This window comes from Dreissena polymorpha, chromosome 6, assembly GCF_020536995.1.
Source record: "Dreissena polymorpha isolate Duluth1 chromosome 6, UMN_Dpol_1.0, whole genome shotgun sequence".
In the NCBI taxonomy this organism is placed as follows: domain Eukaryota; kingdom Metazoa; phylum Mollusca; class Bivalvia; order Myida; family Dreissenidae; genus Dreissena; species Dreissena polymorpha.
In genome coordinates, this window is record NC_068360.1 from 96,588,014 (window position 1) to 96,608,480 (window position 20,467).

Here is a 20,467-nt window from a genome sequence, read left to right on the forward strand (position 1 = left end):
ATAAAATTTATTATTCTTAATAAAAAAATCTGTCAAGTTAATAAATTTCCTGGATGCTATTATAGTCGAGTATTATAAGCAAATTTGGCCACTCAGTTATGCAATATTTGCCTCTTGGAGGTACAATAACCAAAGACAAGAATTTCATGTGAAATCACTAAGATGAATAATGCATTTATCCCTCCAAATGCTTTTAGATAAACGGAATTGCCAATAAATTGATTATCTAAATCCTCCAATGTTTGCAAAACTTTAAACAAATTGTTAGTCATGAAATTGTAAAAAATTTCATTTGATGTTTATCACATATACTAAGATCAGATTAAAAAGACCGCAACTAGTAGACAATCACAATTAATTTCACAGTCCTTATACCATTCTGTTGTATTGAGGCAAATTATATTTTACTTTTTATGCCCCCAGTAGGGTGGCATATAGCATTTGAACTTTCTGTCTGTCCGTCCGTCAGTCCGTCCAAAAACTTTAAAATTGGCCATAACTTTTGCAATATTGAAGATAGCAACTTGATATTTGGCATGCATGTGTATCTCATGGAGCTGCACATTTTGAGTGGTAAAAGGTCAAGGTCATCCTTCAAGGTCAAAAGTAAAAAAATACAGTCCAAGGGAAGTAATAACCTTTAAAAGGGAGATAATTTATAAACCTGTCAAATGATGTATTGAAATTTTATTTTAAAGCAGCGTAATAGGGGGCATTGTGTTTCTGACAAACACATCTCTTGTTGATACATTTTTTTAAAGTTGCATGTTTTTTATTTCAGATTCATTAAAAAAACAACCTTGTCAGTATTTTGGTCTACTCCAAACAACTGGCCATGTTTGCCTCAGAGACGGTTGAAACCAGGGTAAAAAGCATCCAGTTACCTGATGAAAATGTTTTCAAGAACCTGAAGACTGCACGACGTTTTGCAATCGACATAGGTATAGTTATTATAATGTCATAAGTTGAATATATACGATTTTATATTTTAAAAGTTCATCTTAAAATCTTTTCAAGTACCAAGCCGCTATATTTTATTATGCACAGTCAAGCCGTATAAGTATCGTATTTTTAGTATTGGTAGCATTAAACCACAAGTTATATAGTTCATGCTAACACCCGCTATGCGCACAGGCACGTAATTGTTAATCCTTTGCGTCACTTTTCAAAAACGACATCAACAGTCAGATAACTAGACGCCATTTCTATGTGCTCAGCATTTAGCAGCTGTATTATACATATACCTGGGTATTACCTGCAGAAATTTCATGTTTCTATTATAAATATTTATGTTATTTAATTATTATTATCATATTACCATTGTTTTTTCTTCAAATTTGGGGCTGTAACAGGGACCCATTCCCAATTGGAAAAAAGTATATATATTTCCCAAATGGTTCCTAAACAATTCCCAATGGAAGGTTTAAAAACACTCTTAAAAAATATCAATCGCAACATTCAGCTTTTTCAGTTGATCTACATGAAAGTAAATATAATATTGAAGACACTTACAATATAAATTTTTAAGTATTTGTAAGCAATAATGCATTGACTCAAATCGCAGTTGTATTATAGTCAAGACGATTAGAATTCTTCCAATCGAAAGGGATCCGGCCTTTTCCCCAAACTGGTGGAAAACACTGATAATCATTACCAATTATAGTAATATGGTAAATTTTTGTTTTTCCCATTTTTTAGATTTTTTTTATGGGTTCCATGCCCCAACAATAAGCCACTTCAGGGCTTACTCTGCCATTCGCCAAATTAGACGATGGCTACAAATTGACCTATTTGGCTAAAGAAAATTCTATATGGCTACAAGTTTTTCTTCATTAAAACTCAAAATATAGCAGAACTTTGCCATATAAAGGTGAATTTGGCTAAAGAAACTTGCACTTTCTTACTTGAATTAATAAAAGACAACAACTAAATTTGGATTCACAATATGATTCAACCTCATACGTCATAAATAATCGAATAATGGAGAATTTATACTGCTATCCCGGAGATTTTATACCATATATGAATGTATTGACAATTTAATTTATTGTCAGATTATGCTGTAACATGAAAGTAGAAAGTATTTTAAAGCTTGTTCTGAAGATTTGCACATGATGTCTCATGATATCCAGGGATAGAAATTAGTGGGTGCCTTTTCCCCGAGGCAAGTAAGTTTAGTAAGGGAGATGGGGCAAGTCAATTTTAAAATTTGGTAGTCGATCCCGAAAACTAGCTTGATTGTTACAAAGCTTAAAACAGTTTTCCCACAGTTTATCAGTTTACTTTTTTTTAAAGCATAAAGATTCAGGCTCATACAAATGCATACAATTCACTCAGTTAATACTGCAATTTTATAATATTGTCTGATTTTGTATTGTTAAAAATCAAGTAAGATACTTATGACTTGGTTCTGGTTTTGTCCAGTTTGGCCAGACTACCTAAGTACAATTGATAGTTGTCCGTCTGGGCAACCTTCTAAGTGTCTATCCCTGATATCATAAACAAAGTTTATTGTCCCTGCAGGTGGATCGTTGGCCAAGCTTGCATACACTGCGACCGTGCAACGGAAGACATCCAGGGTTCTTGAGGATGACAAGGTAAGACCAGGATTATAATAAGTGTAAATGGGCCACGATTTGGGAAAAGTTGACTTAATGCATGTGCATAGTGTTGTCCCAGGTTAGCCACTTCAGTCTGCAGTTTTACAACATTGTGTCCTTTATTGTTTGAAGCAAAATAATGGGTGTCGATGACTTATGTTCGAATTATATCATATTATTAAAAGCAAAAGTAATAATAGAACTTCATTTGCCATTTTTTAAGCCTGCTGGCAATTAGCTCAGTGTAGCAATCACAATGGTAGAGTGTTTGTACGTTAGTGCGTGCATATCTTGGTTAATGCGTGCATATCTACGTTAGTGCATGCATATCTACGTTTGTGCGTGCATGTCTACGTCAGTGCATGCATATCTACGTTAGTGCGTGCATATCTTTGTAAGTGTGGCATATCTGTGTTAGTGCGTGCATATCTAAATTAGTGCGTGCATATCTTCATAACTGCATGCATATCTACTTTAGTTTGTGTGTTCAATAGTGTGTGCGTTCATTAGTACATGCGTTCAATAGTGCGTGCCTGCACTATGATGTCTCAGGTTGTCTGGAATGTAACTTTGCCATTCATGATTCAATTTTAAAATAACATATTAAAAATGTTCATCCTGAGGAGATGATGTGTCATGTGAAACCTTGCTACCACAAAGATGAAATGTTAAATATTGACATGTACAGTTCGTCCATATAACTTTGTCATTTATCATACTGTTTTTTTTATGCCCCCAGTATTGTTTTTTATAGCAGACGCACTGTCGGATTTTTTTAATAAACGCATTCAGATATTTACCTAATTTTGTGTGTGTGAGTCAACCTGAATGATTCACAGATCATGTTGCAGTGAAGTTACGCTTTATTGTTTTTTTGCAAAGTTAGGAGCTGTGGTTGTAAACATTATGTAGAAATAAGTTTTCATTACTTTTTCCTAGACGCTTGCAGATATTGACCTGATTTTTAGTGTGAGAGTCTACCTTCATGACTTACCGATCAAGTTTGAGTTTCTATAAAGTCCTTACTTTTTTGACAAAGAAACTGGCCTTGAACTAAATAATTTACTCTAAAATAACACATACCTGATTTTTGGTGTGAATGTACCAGCATTTTTGTCTTGCTGTTAAATGTAAAACAAAAGCATAAATGAGTTTTAGTAGATACAACAATGCACTGCATGATTTCTTTCTTTTTAAAGCCATACAGTCTTCACGCTAGATATTTTAGTCAAAATAGCCTTTCGGGCTAATCAGATGGAATTTTGAATAGCCAGAAGACATGTTCAATAGCCCGAAGAGGTCACAGGTTTTTTTTATCTGAATTTGGGGAAAGGGCCTGGCCTTTTTTGAGGGGAAAAAAATGGCTTAAAATGCCAGATTTGGAGGAAAAAATCATGCGAAACGCGGGTCCCATAGAAGGAAAAACTGCCAGCTGGGTCAATATAAATTTTATGACTTTTTTGGCCAGGAACACCAAAATAGTTATTAACAATCAGAAAATCTACTTCCATTAGTAAAAACAGATGCATGTGACTACAGTAATAAAGGGTATTCTGTTGAATAATTATCATGTTTAAAAAATATCCAAAGAACTTCAAGTTCAAAAATACATCAGCCTATTAAAATAACAGATTATTATCGTATTATTACTAGGTCAATCGCCGATGAATTTCTGATTTGTCGGCATGTGGCTTCAAAACAAAAGGCCACTGTGTGTTAATTGCCCAATCTAACAAGTGACAATGTCTGCTTCTTTAATTTACTCCTGATGTTTTGATAAGCATGTGTCAACCGTGAACAGTATTGTATATCTGTTAACAGTAATAAAAGGTATTCTGTTTCCTTTTGAAATGCATTTTATACAAAATGCACCAGATATTTATGCTGTTTATTGTAACTTTATTATTACACATGTTCTCATTCAATGATTCCATTAATCAGTTTGACCGGTGTTTGGTTTAATTTTAAAGCAAATTGAATTATTATCATGCTTAAAAAATATCCGAGGAACTTGAAAAATACATCAACCTATTAAAATAACAGATTATTATGGTATTATTACTAGGAAAATCGCCGGTGAATTTCTGAATGCTCGGCATGTGGCTTAACTCCCGATGTTTTGATAAGCATGTGTCAACCGTGAAAAGTATTGTATATTCGTATACAGATTATAAGTAGCAAAGTAGGTCACGTAGCAGAACGAGATTTCAAAATAAACAAAAGTACTACAATTATTAATAATTAGTTTAAAAAAAGTCTTCTAATACTCAAGAATAATTGATTAAAACACATGGAAATCTAGCTGTAATAAGGATCAATTTGTTTTTAACCCAATGCGTACAATATCCCTTACAGACTCTTTAATTTTTATTGAAAAATTACTTCCTCTATTTTTCATGAATTATAAAAACATTTTACGAAAACGCTTCTAAAATAAAATACGCTTCGAGATTGGTCATTATTTTAAAACATTACAAAGTGCTTGATGCGTTAACATCCCGAAACGTGATCTACGCATGTTCAGTTTATTGTACGGTAATGATATTTCATTTTATTTTGTTCAGTTATTTATTAAGTTTAAAAAGGGTTCCTGTCTGTTGAAAAATATGGTTGCCAGGGGATATTTTAAATTAATTTTTACATTTGGCTAAAGTGCAACCTAATAACACAGGTTGAACTTGGTTCTCTCTGAAGCTGACCCACATTTGAAATAATATTGAACAACTAAAATAAAGTATTACCATTATGTTATATTATTATATACATTTTTGCACAAAATCTTACATTGTTAAACCTAGTAAAACAACCACATACTGTTAAACCCAGTAAAAAAACAAAAACTGTTTCATGTGAATCAAATTTGACCTTTTGTCCAATGTACATTGTACCTTGTATGACAGAAGCTATATTTGGAATCTCTACATTTGATCTATTAATAATACACATGTGACACTTTGAAGTTTGTATAGATAGCCTCTTTTGCAGGAGAGACAACTAGCTACTGGCTAACTGAGTTACATGTATACCCATAAATTGATTTAAGGTTTTAATATGTACAGTAACATTCTATATTGAAAATAACTTGAATTATTAAGAGTTAATGTTACTGGAAATGAGATATATTTAAAGTTAAAGAAAATTTATAACATGATTTCTTGTAAAGGTGTTACTTATATGTAAACTATAAAGAAAATTTATAACATGATTTCTTGTAAAGGTGTTACTTATATGTAAACTATCAAACTTAGTTGTTTTTTACAGTAACTATTCAAAAAATTAACCTTTCTGGTAAAGTGGTTGTTGTTTGGCAAAAGTCAAAACGCCAAATAATAATTAGTTATTCTATATTGACCGTCAAGCTTTAATAAGATATATCAGTCCGTCAGGAAGTTTGTCTGTCTGTCACAAACAAAATGTATGTGGCAGGGGATATCAATTCAACAAATTTGCTTGTTTATACATGTTTTCAACTTAAAGTATATTAACTTATTAATATTTCTTCTAATATCATCTCAGCCTAAAATTTTCAAAATGGTTTTGGTTAAGATCAAGATCATAAGCCACATTAATTACACAAACACGACAAAAGATTCTCAAAAAAGATCAAAATTTCCTTTGGGTCTTAGATAAGTGACATAGGGCATTTGCCCCCATGTAAGAATTATTGCCCTGTGTTAATTATTGTACTTAAATTTTGTCCCGAGCATATCTTGCAAATGATGAAACTTGAAACTTTAAAGGTAGGTTAATCTCATTGAAAGGGTTTACAGCGCCAAGAATGAGAACTCGTGCTCCAATATTATAAGAGCTATTGCTCGTTTTTAATTTTTAGTACTGACATTTTGTCCTGAACATATCCATACGGGGTAATCAAGTGACAAACAAGATGGCAATGTCCATGCCGAGCAGGTATTTTTCGCTGTTTTGTACCCTTAATAACTTGTATGAATTGTTTAAATATGGCTCACTTTCCAGCAAAAGCAGCAAGAAAGTGATTAGGGTTTATTTGGTATTAATATTTGCCATTCATGTCAACTTTAGTCGCTGTGTATTTTCTAAGCAGGAGCTGAAATTTTGTGACCTGCTAAGACATTTTATAGCCAGTAAAGTCTAGATTTAGAGCTAATATTAAAACAAAATAAACGCTTATCACTTTCTTGCTGATATGGCTGGAAAGAAAGTGTCATTTTAATAATAAATAAAAGTAATAAACTTAAAAAAAAATATCTGGCATGGACGTCCACATCTTGTTTTTCACGTGATTACCCTCTTTGATATGTCAAAAACTATAAGAGGCATCAACGTTGAACTTGATAAGTAGGTGGATCTCACTGTTGTAGTGTGCAGTGCACAAGAACCTTAACTCTTTCTCCTATATTTTAAGAGTTGTTGCCTCTTAATTCTTGCAGTTCGATTTACCTTGGTTTAAGGTTGGCTCTGTCTTAAGGTTTACCCGTTTTTCGTATTTGTAATATGAAATAAAAAATATCATTGAAACTGTGCAGCCTAGAGGTTTGTTATTTGACATGTCACATCTTTTAATGAACCTCTGCTAAATTTGTTCAAATCATGTCCCTGGGGTTAAAACTGGCCCGACACTGGTGTCAAATGTTTTATATAGACTTACATGTATATAGTATATAGCTTCAAAAATCATCTTTGAAACTGTTAGGGTCAGGGTTTCAATATTTGGTGTGTAAGATTGTGTGTTTTTCCTTTTTCTCCTAGTTTTTTCTTAGAATTATTCTATAAAATTGTAAATAATTTTCAAATCTTTTGCTCAGAAACCCAGGTTTGTTAAAATCATCACCAGGTTCATAATAAGTGCAACCCTGCTTTTATCCTATTTTTATATATAAATAGTGACCATTGTAAAATGGTCTCATATCACAATCATATCTAAGGCCATATCAAATCTGTGTCTGGCAGAGTACAGACCCCAGATAAAAACCACATGTATTTCACAAACATTACAAAATCTGCAGATAACAGTTTAAACCAACATTTCTGTGGTAAGCGGAGCTATTGTTCTATTAAAAAAAATCCTGAGCCAAGTTTAAAAACTATAAGAGGTAGCTATTATACTAATATAATACTAAATTGGTATTATATTAATATAATATAACAGCTAGCACTCATATTCCGCATCATTCCGCTTTGTCAGAGGCATAATGTGGAATATTTCTGGTATGACAAGTTTGATAAATGTGCAAATTCTCATTTTAATATTTAATAAATGTGTCTGTCAATGCCTTATTTTTTCTTGAAAAGTGTATTTTTAAAGCTAACTTGGAGGCCTAACTGTGTAATCAAGTGGTCTACATGTAAACAATGCTGCTTGTTGATAACCATGTTATCTAGTTTACTTAAACCAACTGTTCTTGTTGTCAACATTTGCTTTGTTAACCTTATTTATTGTCCGATCTGCATGAAATTCGTTCAGAAGATTTGTGCTAATGACATCTTGGACGAGTTGGAAATTGGTTCCGTATGGTTGAAAAACATGGCCGCCAGGGTGCAGGGCATTTTTTCTTAAATGGCTATAGTAAAACCTGGTTAATACTCTAGCACCCACATTTATTTTCCGATCTTCACGAAATTTGGTCAGAAGAATTGTGCCAATGATATCTTGGATGAATTTGAAAATGGTTCCGGTTGGTTGAAAAACATGGCCGCCAGGGGGCGGGACATTATTCTGATATGGCTATATTAAAACCTTGTTAACACTTAAGAGGCAAAATTAATTGTCCGATCTTCATGAAACTCGGTAAGAAGATTTGTCCCCATGATCTCTTGGAAGAATTCAAAAAAGGTTTTGTTGGAAAACATTGCCACCAGGAGCCGGGGAATTTTTCCTTATATGGCTTTATATGGCTATAGTAAAACCTTTTTAATACTATAGAGGCCACATTTATTGTCCTATCTTCATGAAACTTGGTCACAAGATTTGTTCCAATGAAAGCTTGGATGAGTTAAAAAATGGTTCCGCCGGGTTGAAAAACATGGCAGCCAGGGGATGTGATTTTTTTCTTATATGGCTCTTTTTGACGATGCTGGAACAGCATCGGGCAAGGTTTGATAACCACCTAAAAAATTTTCACAATGGCGACCTATGTTAAAGACCGAGCCAGTCCGATTGAGATAACTCGATTTTTTAGGTTACTTCCCTTTTGCATTCGCCACTGCGTAGGAGATTGCTCGTCATTGATAACATTCTCCTAGCAGAGTTGTCGTTTGTGTTTCAACATTCAACAATGGCCGCCCCCATGAGAGTCTCGATTCAAAACTTTCTTACTGCATAAATTGGCTTGTTTCGCTAGTTAGAAGCTGTCGTTTAGGATATATGAATTATTTATTCACTAAATCTCCGCTTATGACAACAATAGTTGGAATTCGAAGGATATATACTCGATGTGAATGAAGGACTTTCTGGATCGTAACAGCTTGACACGACAAAACTGGCATACTGGTATTTTTAGTTATCAATATAAGTCACATTGTGCTTTATAGATTGTATTCGAGCATTTTGCGACTTATTGAATGACTATGATACGCGATATCAACATTTTATCGGGGATTTGCTGAATTTTGCAGATCACCAAGCTGTCCTGAAATTCAACATTGATTTCAAACTCTTTACTGGTTTGTATACTCTTTCTTAGTGTTACTACTTTTTATCATTTTAAAGTTAAATGAACTGTGTCACAGTAAAAGAGACATTAAGGCGATTGTGACCAGTTTGGATCTAGATCAGCCTGCAGACGTTTGAAAGCTGTTTGCTTCAAAGCGTTTTTCTGACAATAACAAATAATTTAGTTGGATACTGATTTGACTGCGCTTTTCCTGTGACCCGGCTCAAATAATAGAATTGTCATTAATCAAATTATTTATATCGAACATTAATCAATTGTTTTTCTTGTCCCTCGGGATCAATGACTCCAGCACTTTCCTGTTGAGAATTGAATACTGCTAAAGGCGATGCTAGGGGGCGTGAGAGATGTTGCACCTTCCAGTATTGCTCGATTGTTCATTGTCAGCTCGGGTACTACGTACATGTACCCCGGATACTCTTAAGTATACTTACATGTATCCCAGGTACGGTAAATATACTAAAATGTACCCGCGAAATTTAACCCTAAATCAGTCGTTGTCGACTATTTTTTTGTAATAATTATATATACACATCAGGGCTTAACACTAACTTTTTTTCAACTAGCCCGTTCGGGCTAGTAAATGCAGAACCTACTAGCCCTGACCAATCTTTCATGTGCCCTGACCCAAGTATTATAAAAACCTTTATATTTATCATTCAACTTGCATTTTCTTGTGCTTGGAGATGCGCAGTTATGATTAAATCATTCTTATTAGCTTGCCTTACTAATGCTATTGAATTCAATATTCATCTATTTAAGACAACTATTTGTAATCTTCACGCCATTTCTGGAGATTTTTTTTTTTTTTTTATTTCCTCATACTTTCTCTTACTTTCCTCCTTCCCTTTTCTTTTCTTATCCGAGGAACCCCCATGCCCACCCGTAAAGCCAAACTTAAACAACGACATGAACGTTAAAACCTTTTTTACATAGATTGCCGGGTTACCGTCTTACAAGAAATGGTAAGTGAATCTTAGCAAAATAACGTGTTACGGTAGTTGTAACAGTTGTACAGGGTTAACTCTCTACTAAAAGCCGGGATCGACCATTAATATTACCGGTAGTTTTGCTAATTGAATTGCGTAAAAAATATTGTCAAAACACTTCTAATCTAAATAAAGTCTCTATCTTCCTCTAAATGGATTTATTATTCGTCTTAAGGATGGAATAACTTTTCCATAATGACAACAAATTAAAATTATTCAAAGTTGATAAATAACTATTAGTTTTATAGTTAATTTGTGTTAATGTCGAGTTTTATACCTTCATCATTCCGGACGATCCTGGGCTATCCCGGCTTTTAGTTTCCAACGTATTTTCATTGAGAAAACACGTCACTTCGAGGAAACCAATCAAAAACCGTGTCTAGCGGCATTCTGTTTAAAAATAGGTACTGACGTGTTTTACCAGGAAAACCGCCGGGGATTTTCTGATTTGTCGGCCTCTTTTTGATTGCAATCAGGGGGTTCCGAATCTATTTCGAGATACAATCCGTTTGTTGTCTCCAAACTCACTCTGGGATTTAATTGTCATCTGATCGTACTGTATTAAGATTTTTGCATCTTTGAAAAGCTTATTTAAAACGCAGTTTATTGATATAGAACATTAATCCCGCCCAAAATACACATGACCGGTCGGGCATGTTCCTGGGACATTGGCTAGCCCGGACCAAGGTACAGGCAGTGAATGTTGTTCGGACGTGCCTTAGTGTTTAGCCCTGCACATTTATGTCAATTTTCTGTAGAATGGCCTCTATATTATCGAAACACATACTCAAAAAGCATGTTGATGCAGTGATGTTTTGAAGAGAAGTGTGTTTAAGATAATCGGTTGCGCGTTTTACATCGGATTTTGGGCACGAATACAACTCGGTTACAGTCTAATATGGACAGAGTACAATTACGTTTATTTACCGTACCTGGGGTACATGTAAGTATACTTAGAGTACCCAGGGTACATGTAAGTATACTTAAGAGTACCCAGGGTACATGTAAGTAGTACCAGAGCCGACAATGACCAATCGAGCTCCATTATCCCTCATGAACCAACTCAAAAATCGAGTCGGCAATATTTGACTTAATTTTTGGTTTGGTTGCTCTCGAGGGATCGAAAATTTCAGAATCTTCCTAAAAGCCCTACGGGTTTGATCCCCAGAAGCGACATTGAAAACCTAAGCATACTTTGTTATCTAAAAGGCTGCTAAACCTGATATACAATGATAATGTGAATTTTCTCTCACATGATGTTCATCAGTCATATTATATAAAAACTTACAGTAGTAGTAAACAACTGGACAATAATTAATGAACGCATCTTTCATTTGTCTTTGACACTTTGATTTTGACATGGCCTAGATTTAAATATGTGACTGGACTCTACCAGCACGCTTGTAACAGAGCTAAAGTTTAAATGTACCATTGAAGATCACCTAAATCCAGATTTGCTATTATAGACGTGTGGAAAGTTTTAAGGGTGTGACAAGTAAGCAAAAATTGGTCATTACTTAGAGGCCACAACTGATCTATGACTGTATTAAAACAAGAAAAATCAGTGCCTGATTTAGATTTCCTTAGATAGTTCAATAAAAAAATAATTTCATAAGCCTGGTAACAGTTTAACAGTAATGCTACCAATGTGTCACACCAGGGCCTTGAATTTGAAATCTAGGACATGCATGGTCATTTCTTCATGATTTAGTGAATCAGGACACAAAATTGTATCTTAAGTCCTTAATTGACCTGGCTATAGTTCTCAGATTATTATAAGCTCAATCAGTATATTTATACCATTATTTATGCTTTGTGTTTTGTAAACATATACACAATCATGCAGTTACATGATAGAAATAAATAATATCAAAGCTACCCATACTATAAAGGTCATTGACAAAGCCTATGGTCAAAATGTGAACACATTGAGTGTAATCGCCCTCTGGTGCCAGCAAAAACAACACGTTGACAGGTTGTCATTTTTGACAGTTCTACTTTCACTTTCATTTTGTGATATCAAACTATTAACAATAACGTGGCTGAGAAAAATATCGCCATTGCTTTTTATGCCCCCAGTAGGGTGGCCTATATCAGTTGAACTGTCAGTCAGTCAGTCAGTGTGTCAGTCTGTCCGTCCGTCAGAAAACTTTAATGGCCATAACTTTTTTAATATTGAACATAGCAACTTGATATTTGGCATACATGTGCATCTCATGGAGCTGCACATTTTCAGTTGTGAAAGGTGAAGGTGAAGGTCATCCTTCAAGGTCAAATGTCAAATATAAAGTGTCTGTCTGTCCGAAAACTTTAACATTGGCCATAACTTTTTCAATATTGGCGTGCATGCTTATCTCATAGAGCTGCACATATTGATTGGTGAAAAGTCAAGGTCATCCTTCAAGGTCAAGGTCAAAGGTCAAATTTTGCAATATTGAAGATAGCAACTCCATATTCAGCATGCATGTGTATGTCATGGAGCTGCACATTTTGAGTGGTGAAAGGTCAAGGTCATCTTTCAAGGTCAAAGGTAAAATATATGGCTTCAAAGCTGCGCAGCTTACATTTTGACGTGCGTAGGTAGGACCGCATTACCGCTTTCGAAATGTGTATTCATACTATTGCCTTCGAGGAACTTATCTGATGTTTGACGGAAAGGGCCGAAAATGTGCGAGTGTGGGTCAAGTTCCCCACAGGTACTACTTTCCCGTTCCCCCAATTTTTTTTCCATACCTAAAATTTTTCGTACTCAATTTTTTTTTCGTACCCAATTTTTTTTTCATCCCCAATTTTTTGTTTGTACCCAAATTTTTTGGTCCCAATTTTTTTGTTCCCAAATATTTTTTCGTACCCAAATTTTTTTCGCAAAATTTTTGTACCAATTTTTTTTTTTTCGTACCAACATGCACAATTGTGGTGATGTAGATAAACTTAACTTGATGCTTTTATATCCATCCTCTCAAAAGCATCGTCACGCCAGTACTGTCAGTACTTTGATTTGCTATAGCGAAACCTTGTTTACCGTCTAGAGGCCACATTTATTGTCCGGTCTTCATGAAACTTGGTCAGAAGATTAGTCCCAATGATATCTTGTACAAGTGTGAAAATGGTTCCGGTTGGTGGAAAAACATTTCCCCCAGGGGGCAGGGCATTTTTTCCAGGTTTTCAGAAGGAAAAAACTGGTTATTAGATTGGCGAATGCGGGCAGGCTGGCGGGCGGAACAAGCTTGTCCGGGCCATTCATGGTCAGATTTTAAAATCATTTGGCACATTTGTTAACCATCATTGGACGGTGTGTCGCGCGAAAGAATTACGTCGATATCTCCAAGGTCAAGGTCACACTTTGAGTTCAAAGGTCAAAATTGGCCATAAATGAGCTTGTCCGCGCCATAACTATGTCATTCATTGTCAGATTTTAAAATCATTTGGCACATTTGTTCACCATCATTTGACGGTGTGTCGCGCAAAAGAATTACGTAGATGTCTTCAAGGTCAAGGTTGCCACGACTAAAAATAGATTGCTTTTGAAACAAGGGGGTAACTGTGATGAACAATCAGTAACAATGCACATTTTGAGTTGTAGTTGTTTCCCTTTATCAGACTTTTTTTATTGAAAACCTGGTTTTGTGACAATTTTGTTTCTTGTTTTTATATGGCTTTAGTAAAACCTTGTTAACACTCTCGAGTCCACATTTATTGTGTGATCTTCATGAAACTTGGTCAAAAGATTTGTCCCAATGATATCTTGGAAGAGTTTGAAAATGGTTCCGGTTGGTTGGAAAACATTGCCACCAGAGGGCGGGGCATTTTTCCTTATCTGGCTATAGTTAAAACTTGTTAGCACTCTAAGTCACATTTATTTCCAATCTTCATGAAACTTGGTCAAAATATTTGTTTCAATGATATCTTGGATGTTTTCAAAAATGGTTCCTGTCTGTTGAAAAACGTGGCCACCAGAGGGCGGGGAATTAATCCTTATTTTCCTTATATATGGCAAAGTAAAACCTTGTTAGCACTCTAAAAAGGTCACTAGGTCAAAGGTTTCACAGTTACTAGAAGTAGTGAAATGGTTTCCGGATGATAACTCAAGAATACTTAGGCCTAGGATCATGAAACTTCATAGGTACATTGATCATGACTGGCAGATGACCCCTATTGATTTTCAGGTTACTGGGTCAAAGGTCAAGGTCACAGTGACTCAAAACAGTAAAATGGTTTCCGGATGATTACTCAAGAATGCTTATGCCTAGGATCATGAAACTTCATAGGTACATTGATCATGACTGGCAAATGACCCCTAGCGATTTTCAGGTTACTAGGTTAAAGGTCAAGGTCACAGTGACTCAAAACAGTAAAATGGCTTCTGTATGATAACTCAAAAATACTTACGCCTAAGATCATGAAACTTCATAGGCCCATTGATCATGACTGGCAGATGACCACTATTGATTTTCAGGTCACTAGGCCAAAGGTCAAGGTCACAGTGACTCGAAACAGTAAAATGGTTTCCGGATGATAACTCAAGAATGCTTATGCCTAGGATCATGAAACTTCATAGGAACATTGATAATGACTGGCAGATGACCCCTATTGATTTTATGGTCATGAGGTCAAGGTCACAGTGACTAGAAACAGTAAAATGGTTTCCTGATGATAACTCAATAATAATTAGGCTTATTATCATGAAACTTCATAGGTACATTGATCATGACTGGCAGATGACCTTCGTTGATATTAAGGTCACTAGGTCAAAGGTCAAGGTCGCAGTGACAAAAATACTATTAACACAATGGCTGCCACTACAACTGACAGCCCATATTGGGGGCATGCATGTTTAACAAACAGCCCTTGTTATTAGCTCACTAGAGCGCAATGTGATCGCCTTTTGTCCATTGTGCAATGTCCGACGTGCGTTGTGCAGAGTCTACATTTGCCTTGTTAACACTCTAGAGGATTCATTTTTTGTCAAATCTTAATGAAATTTGGTCAGAAGATTTGTGCCAATCATATATTGGATGTGTTCGTAAATGGTTCTAGTTGGTTGAAAAACACGGTCGCCAGGGGAAAGGGCATTTTTCCTTATATGACTATTATAATAGTAAAACCTTGTTTACACTCTAGAGGCCACATTTATAGTCTACATTTAAAGTCTGAATATCATGAAACTTGGTCAGAAGATTTGTGCTAATAATATCTTGTATGAGTCGGAATATGGGTTAGGTTGCGTGAAAAACATGGCCGCCAGGGGGCGGGGCATTTTTCCTAAAATGGCTATATATGGCTTTAGTAAAACATTGTTTACACACTGAAGGTCACATTTTTTTGTCTGATTTTAATGAAATTTCGTCAGAAGATTTGTGCCAATTATATCTTAGAAGTGTGAAAATGGTACCGGTTGGTTGAAAAAATTGGCCGCCAAGGGGCAAGGCATTTTTCCTTATATGGCTAAGTAAAACCTTATTAAAGAGTCAACATTTATTGCGTCATCTTCATGAAACTTGGTCAAAAGATTTGTGCCAATTATATCTTGGACAAGTTTTAAAATGGTTCCTGTTGGTTGAAAAACATTGCAGCCAGGGTTCAGGGCATTTTTCCATATATGGCTATTGTAAAAACTTGTTAACACTTTAAAAGTCACATGTACATGTATATTCCAATCTTCATAAAACTTGGTCAAAACATTAATTTTGTTTTAATGATATTTTTGATGAGTTAAAAGATATTGTTGGTCTGTTTAAAAACATGGCAGTCAGGGGCTGGGGAATTTATGGCTATATTATAACCTTGTTAGCACTCTAAAAATTACATTTATTGTTTACTTTTCATGAATTTTGGTCGGAAAAATTGTTCGAATAATAGCTTGGGCTGCACAGAATAGGTCACTTCCTTTGTTTAATAAAATGAGTGACCTTTGGCCTTTCAGGCCGTTTTGTTTGGTTAAACACAGCCTTGATGTGAGTATTAATTATTTCATGTCCAAATGAACAAACCCCAAACGCAGGGGAAATCATATGGTTTTATCTTAATGTACAGATTACATGTACATAGTAACTTTGTTTATTGAAGTTTGAACCTTCAAACAAACTTTGTATTGCATCTTTGTTTGATAGTGGTAGTGTAATGCCCTACTTGATAACGGACTTTGTACCAAAGCTAGATGGGCAGGATTTGTTCAGCTAGTTTATTAAGCCAACCTTCATTAAGTGATACCAAACTATTTAAGTAAAATCAAAGGTAGAGTCCTACAGCTGCTTTGTTTGTAAAAATTATTTAGTAAAATACTAAAATGGCAACCTTTTCACAATCAACCATTGACAAGGGATCTGACATTTTCCAAGACTTCTTGTGCTCGACCTGTGAAGACAAGAAACTGGATACAATGGCTGAATTCTACTGTGGATCCTGTTTGATGTTTTATTGCGGAAATTGTAGTTTAATGCACAGCCAGTTGTTTACAAAACATGCCCCCTTTGGAAGAGGTGATATGAAGAAATGGCCAGTAGCCAAGAAGGTAGAAGATTTTCTCCTGAAATGTGATGTCCATAAAGAAGAAAACCTTCAAATGTTTTGTGATAACCATCATGAGCTATGCTGCACAAATTGTGCATCCCTTAATCACAGGTATATTGATACTTTAATTATAACCTGACCCACACACACTGCATTAAGGAACAAATTTATTGTTTTACAACTTCTTTGCAAGCAACTATAATTATTACATAAAGAAATTAATCTGATGATATAAGCAAAAGATTTGTTATTTAAAAAACAGTAATGCTTATGTGTACACTAACTATAAATAGAAGACTACAGTTTTAAGTTTCTTTTGTAAAATGGTAACTGATTTTATATTCAATAATTTGTTTGATGACAATACTATTAGGTTTAAGATTTAAATAAATGAATATTTGTGTATTTACCATTTTTACGTATAGCTGGACTGTATAATCTTATTCTGACTATACCAACATTTTTCAAAAATCCAATAATAAAAGCTTTCAAAGAATCAGTATTTTGGTGTTTAATTTAAAGTGTTGCTCTTTTATTCCTGTTCTTTCAGACACTGTCAAAAGGTAACTCTTATATCCGATAAAGTAAAAAGTCAGTCCACCGACCTTCAAAAACTGTCAGTTTCTATCCAAAATATTCTGGAAGAAATGAAGAAACTTCAAGAGAAAAAGGAGGCTAGTTTTCTGTCTGTGCAAAGTAAATATGATGAGCAGTTAAACATGATACAGAAAACTCGCAAACAAATCAATGCAGCCTTAAACATTATTGAACAGAAGACTATAAAGGAAATGAAAGATATTCTCACTAAACTGCAAGCCTCTTCTCAAAGTGATGTTGACAAATGCATCAGGCATGGTAATGAACTGAAACAACTTAGAGATGCCATACAAGACATAAGTGATAAAAGCAAGCTCGAGCTATCCTTTATAGCCACCAGGAAATGCGAGGAGAAAATACAACAGTCTGAAACATTTCTGAAGAAGATCTCTCTTCAGGTTAAAAGTTCAATAACATTCCTGCCAAACAATGAAATTATACAGTACTTGTCCCAGCTTTCGGGTCTTGGGAGGATTGAAAACTGTACCCAGACATCGATGGTACAAGAGGATCCAAACAAGGTGTTCATTGTGCAGGGGAAGTCTTTGCACAATGTGAAAGTATCAAGTGATTTTGATGGATGCAATTGCATTATATCAGCCATATGTGTACTCCCAGACAGACAGGTCCTGATTGTTGACCGCCATAATAATAATGTCAAGCTGCTTGACCAACAGTACCAGGTTGTGAATCATTGTAGTGTGACTGCCTCTCCACTGGACATGTGTCCCATCACATCCAGTGAGGTGGCTGTGACTGTGAATGATACATGTAATTACCAATATGAGGTCCAGTTTATCACGGTCAACAACAGACAGCTGTTGAAAGGAAGGAAGCTTCAGTTACAACATGAGTGTAATGGTATTGCCTGTCACCAGGGAGACCTGTATGTTTCTTCTAATACTGCTCTGTACAAGTACACTCTGAGTGGGACAAAAGTCAGCAAGATATATGAGAATAAATCAGACCGTATTACAAGTAAGAATCATTCTAAATAAGCTTCATATTGTTAGGTATATGTTTAATAAAAAGATGTCTTAGGCACCATCATTTTATTATTTCAGCTGCAGTTAAAAATACGATTTCATGTCAATTTGATTTAGACATTCACTGTATGACATCTCTATAAATAGACACTGAGTGTGTAATATCGAGTTGTGGGTGTATCTTTAATTTTTAATAATAGAGTATGTACTTGTACATTTAACAACTGTCTTTTGTAACAGATCAAGAAATTAAATGCACTATTTCATTTTCAGTTACAAAAATTACTTGCATAACAATCATGTGAAATATCTCATAAAATGTGTCAAAAACATTGTAATCGAGTATACATGTATGACTTATTTACTTTTTACTGCACATAGAGCAGTGTTATTATTTCTTTCTATGTTGTTTTGGGAGACTTCAATTCTTCAAACACCATACAAGCATGTCAAACATTAGAAAATCAAAATCTGGACTAAAACTCCTCTTCAAACCTTAAAAAACATTATCATTGTATTTTATAAAGATAATAATACTGTTTTGTATCTTGTATTCAACAAGCATAATAAATATAATTTCAATGAGATTTGTTGTGAACTACAATTAATATAATTGATGTTACTCTGTATTGCAGTAGACAGGCTGGCTGTGAGTCCCTCAGGGGACAAGTTCTACATCACAAACTACGCCCGTGGAAAGCTCCTTACCCTGGCCAGGGATGGGTTAGTCCTGGCCACCTTCACTGACCCTGCATTAGAACACTTGTTTGTTGTACATGTAACCCCTGCAGGCCAGGTGCTGGTGTGTGCAGGGGACGGCACTATCATCCAAGTAGACAGTGAGGGCAGAAGGAAGCTGGCCACTCTTGCTACAAGTGATGATGGAGCGGTGATGCCACTGTCAGTCTGCTACAACAGACACACTTCCTCTGTCATTGTGGGACTTTATGAGAACAACAGCATCGTGGTGTTCAAAGTGGAATAGCTTTATTTTATATTTTTCTTGATTTATGATTCTGATGATTTATATTGCCATTAAATTGCATGGTTGTGCATTAGAAAATTGTGTTATGACACTACACCAATGTTAATTTATTACAGATATAATTATTTTGTTTACAATATAATAATGTAAAACTGGTAGTTCAAAGATTGAAAATAGTTTCTGTGAACATAAGAACTGCTATAGAATTTATTGTATTGTAACTTCTTATAAATTGTGTTTGTATTTCTCTTTTACTTAAAAAGTTTACATGACTTGCTTTACAAATTACATTGGCCATAGTAATGATACCAATTTCTGAGTCTATCCGAATTGGCTGGCTGCCAAAAACCAATTCCCAAAACTCCGATTTACCACGTAATTCATGCGCAATAAAAGAAGTTCTTCGCAGATCTCAATAACCTGCCTTGTGATTACAGAACATCACTAAATAACATGACAGTGTCATAAAAAGTGTAAATAAATATTATTGAAGCAAAATTGCTAATTGCTAATAGTTTTTATTGTTTACATATTCATATGAGGATGAGCTCCTCACTTGATCTAGGCCGAAAGGATACAAGTGTTTACGGAGACAGTAAGAATAATTTTTTTCTGAGACTTTTTTTTTAAGACATTATATTTGGTTTTTATAAACTTATTTTAAAATAGTGTTATTTTATTTTGCATTAACAAGACATTCCAGAAAAAAGAAATTGAAAAAAACAACAACAAATATTCATGATCAGTCTTGGTAATAGACGAAGTAACCGGATATGATATTTCACTGGGCAGATCGAGCGCGCAAATCGAGCACGAAAAGTTGTACGTGAGACAAAGTTCACAATCTGTACACTGTTCTTTATCAGGGTGAGAAGACTTTATTTTGTATACACATTACAAAGGAAGTATGAGTGTTTTCCTGATCTGTTAATTATTTAATAAAAACTTAAAGCTATTTAAAGCTATTAAAAGTGATTTATTTGACACAAACAATTACAGTGTCCATGTTGTTGTTGTTGTTGTATATCTTCACCGCCTATGTAGACCAAACTCTACCAGTAGTGCGTTCAGTTACAGCGAACACTCACTATAGTTCACGAACGTTCGCTATAGTTCGCAAGCGTTCATTATTGAAAGCTCGGTTCGCCAG

At 34.9% G+C, this 20,467-nt stretch overlaps 2 protein-coding genes across 3 annotated transcripts in view; both read left to right on the forward strand.

Annotated features, from left to right (window-relative positions):
• Positions 1–20,467, forward strand: part of LOC127833795 (4'-phosphopantetheine phosphatase-like) — a 54,641-nt gene that overhangs the window by 694 nt on the left and 33,480 nt on the right. For both annotated transcript variants that reach the window (XM_052359239.1, XM_052359240.1), the window contains exons 2-3: positions 782–941; positions 2,524–2,597. In XM_052359239.1, coding sequence (XP_052215199.1) covers positions 836–941; positions 2,524–2,597 — 180 coding nt within the window. In that variant the 5' untranslated portion in view covers positions 782–835. The remainder of the gene's footprint in view (positions 1–781; positions 942–2,523; positions 2,598–20,467) is intronic.
• LOC127833797 (uncharacterized) lies at positions 16,343–20,318 on the forward strand. Its single transcript, XM_052359241.1, has 3 exons — positions 16,343–16,860; positions 17,300–18,324; positions 18,968–20,318. Exons 1-3 carry the CDS (start codon positions 16,526–16,528, stop codon positions 19,315–19,317), a joined length of 1,710 nt encoding a protein of 569 aa, XP_052215201.1. The 5' UTR covers positions 16,343–16,525; the 3' UTR covers positions 19,318–20,318.

What these genes read in the sequence shown, in the direction of transcription:
- LOC127833797 (XM_052359241.1), top strand. Translation starts at nt 16,526, where the DNA reads ATGGCAACCTTTTCACAATCAACCATTGACAAGGGATCTGACATTTTC. An exon ending in TGTGCATCCCTTAATCACAG is followed by an intron (nt 16,861 to 17,299) that starts GTATATTGATAC and finishes CTGTTCTTTCAG; the next exon opens with ACACTGTCAAAAGGTAACTC. An exon ending in TAAATCAGACCGTATTACAA is followed by an intron (nt 18,325 to 18,967) that starts GTAAGAATCATT and finishes TCTGTATTGCAG; the next exon opens with TAGACAGGCTGGCTGTGAGT.